Source organism: Thecamonas trahens (genome assembly GCF_000142905.1).
Source record: "Thecamonas trahens ATCC 50062 unplaced genomic scaffold supercont1.73, whole genome shotgun sequence".
Classification (NCBI taxonomy): Eukaryota; order Apusomonadida; family Apusomonadidae; genus Thecamonas; species Thecamonas trahens.
In genome coordinates this window covers 67,879-70,372 of record NW_013657607.1, presented here as the reverse complement: position 1 = coordinate 70,372, position 2,494 = coordinate 67,879, and the positions used below count along the sequence as shown (strand labels likewise).

Here is a 2,494-nt window from a genome sequence, read left to right as displayed (position 1 = left end):
CAAGCACAAGGTTTATCGGCCGCCGGTTGCACGATGTGTCTTGGCGGCGGAACGCTCATCTGAGACTTGCGTCGGTCAGTTAAATCTGCGGGCTGGCGGACAAGCCATAGGTTCGCCGTCCTTCACGAGCATCGCTACCGCAAAGCTGAACTGCCTTCATTCTCACCGAGCCAGTCCTTCGCGGAGAGGCACCGCGCGGACTGGATAGCGCGGCACGAGCGGCGGCGCTTGAGGCAGACCCATCGGTTCCACGCCGCGTTTGTGGCGGCGGCCGGCGCGGCGGTGGTCAGGTCACCGCCGACGACGACGCCGCCAACACCTTGGCCATCCGCATCGAGACGCCGGTCTCCCTGGCGCGCAACGCGCTGCGAGCAGACATCGCGCCGCCGCCGGCAGCCGATCTCGGGGCGTTTTCGTCGTCGGTGGCGATCTATCGCTCGCTCGGCGGCTGCCGGACGGTGGCCGGAGGCGGCGGCGCATCGCTGTGGGCCGAGGCGCGTGCGGTGCGGGCCGAGTTGGTCCGCGGCATGAGCCGTGCGGCGAGGCTGCCGGGCCTCATGCCGCTGGTACCGGCGCCGGCGAGCCGATGGATGGCGGCGGAGAAGGCGGCGCTGGCGGCGGCTGCCGATCTACGCGAGTCCACGGTGGAGGTGTCCAACCTCGGCGCAGCTGATGCGCTGGCGGCGCCGACCTCGGGCGCGGTCATCGAGTCGGCGGTGTGGGGCCAGTCGGCCGCGTGCTCAAACGGCCTCCTTGCTCTGCGGACGATGACACTCGGCGGTGAGCTCTCTGCCGTCGTCTGCTACGCTGCCGAGCTGGTCGATGCCGACCTCGTCGCCGCCTTTGCCCGCGCCTGGCTGGCCGCACTTGTGGCCATGACCGCTGAGCACAAGCCATAGTCGGTATAGCAGCTCGCCGGCGATAGCAACAGCCAGGAGCAGGAGATGGATGTGGGGAGGATGTGTGGTTTGAGGCCAAATAAAAAGGACCCGCCACTGCACACAAGACGATGTGCGATGATGAGCTGGGTGGGGCGGATAGTAGCGGGCTGAGAGGGAGGGTGTGGTTTGAGACAAAAAGATAAAAAAAAAAGAATGCGTTCATCTGTCCCCCAAAGTGCGACGATGTGTATGTGTGTGTGTGTGTGTGTGTGTGTGTGTGTGTGGGTGGGTGGGTGTGGGTGCATGCATGCATGCATGCATGCAAGGAGGGTGTGTAGCTGGGCAAAAATAAAAAAGAATGCGTTACTCGGTATTCCCGTGTGGTCCCCCACCACAGTACTAACCAAGCCTCATGCTGCTTGACTTCCGAGAGCGAGACGGGATCGGGTATTTTCAGCATAGGATGAACGCATTCAAACCCAGAGAGTCTGGCTGAGCATTTTATTGGTTCGACTGCCAAATTGTCCCCTCGCCAAATGGGTTTGTACCCCCTACCCCCTTGGGCATGCAGGCTGGTGGTCAAAGGGCGCGAGGAGCGGGTTTTAGGCGACAGCGCGGCCCGATGCGCCGGCAATGAGCTTGAGGACAAGCAGCAGGGTCTTGAAGACCTCGTCCTCGATGAGGAAGAGGAGGGCGTTGCGGGAGACGGACTGGAGGAGCTTGACGCCGATGCCGGCGTAGAGGGCCGGCAGACCGCCGGTGGCGTAGATGTCGGTGAGGATGGCGCGGGCCGAGGCTGGGCGGGCCGAGGCCGAGGCTGAGCTGCCAGCGGCGATGTTGCGGCGCGACTTGTCGGCCTGCATGCGCGACTTGGCGACGACGTAGGGGTAGGTGGCGAGGGTGGCGATGGTCTTGGCCAGGGCGCCGAGAAGGAAGCGCGAGAGGCGCGAGAGCGGGGCAAAGGCCGGCTTGAGCGACTCGAAGATGGTGTAGGTGATGATGGGGTTGACGACGAGGACCATGGCCGGGGCCAGGCCCTTGTACAGCGCGCCCAGGCCCTCGTCGGCCACGATGCGGGCAAGAGTGGCGAGCAGGCCGGCGTCTGCGACAGCGTCTGCGTCTGCGTCTGCGTCTGCGGCAGCCTTGCGGTCGGTGATGCAGCGGTTGTTGACGACCCAGATGGGGTTGGTGACGAGGACGTTGACCATGCCTGCGGCGGCGGCGAGGCCGAGGTGAGCCAGCGGTGGGAGGGCGGCACCGGTGGCAGCGCCCGTGGCGGCGCGGTATGCGGAGCGGGCGGAGGAGAAGGCTAGGTAGAAGACGCCCTCGGAGACGGCGATGCCAACGAGGGCCGGGCGGAGGCCGGCGTACAGCTCGGCGAGCGAGGGCGTGGACGGTGTGGAGGGCGTGGACGGTGTGGCGGGCGTGGACGGTGTGGCGGTCTGGGCCAGGAGGGCGAGGGTGGAGAGGGGGTAGGTGGCGGTCATGGCCACCACGCCCGCTGTGGCGCCTGACACGGCGCGGAGGAGGGAGGACATTGGGGTTGGTTGGTTGCGGTGGGGGGGGGGGGGGGGAGGGGAGTGGGTGCCTGACGGGGATCGGGTGGGAGGGGA

General features: G+C 66.4%; 2 protein-coding genes and 1 non-coding gene across 3 annotated transcripts in view; 1 reads left to right on the top strand and 2 right to left on the bottom strand.

Moving 5' to 3' along the window:
- Positions 1-984, top strand: part of AMSG_12431 (uncharacterized protein) — a gene marked incomplete at its 5' end in the record, with an annotated part of 3,920 nt that extends 2,936 nt beyond the window's left edge. Inside the window, one exon of the mRNA XM_013897391.1 lies at positions 175-984. Within this exon, the coding sequence (XP_013752845.1) occupies positions 175-899 (725 nt within the window). The 3' untranslated portion in view covers positions 900-984. The remainder of the gene's footprint in view (positions 1-174) is intronic.
- Positions 985-1,236: 252 nt separating this feature from the next.
- AMSG_20108 lies at positions 1,237-1,352 on the bottom strand. The gene has a single exon (XR_001290144.1). It is a non-coding gene; the product is annotated as a 5S ribosomal RNA (ribosomal RNA).
- Positions 1,353-1,369: 17 nt separating this feature from the next.
- AMSG_12430 (uncharacterized protein) overlaps positions 1,370-2,494 on the bottom strand; it is a gene marked incomplete at its 5' end in the record, with an annotated part of 6,606 nt that continues 5,481 nt past the window's right edge. The window contains one exon of the mRNA XM_013897390.1: positions 1,370-2,254. Within this exon, the coding sequence (XP_013752844.1) occupies positions 1,484-2,254 (771 nt within the window). The 3' untranslated portion in view covers positions 1,370-1,483. The remainder of the gene's footprint in view (positions 2,255-2,494) is intronic.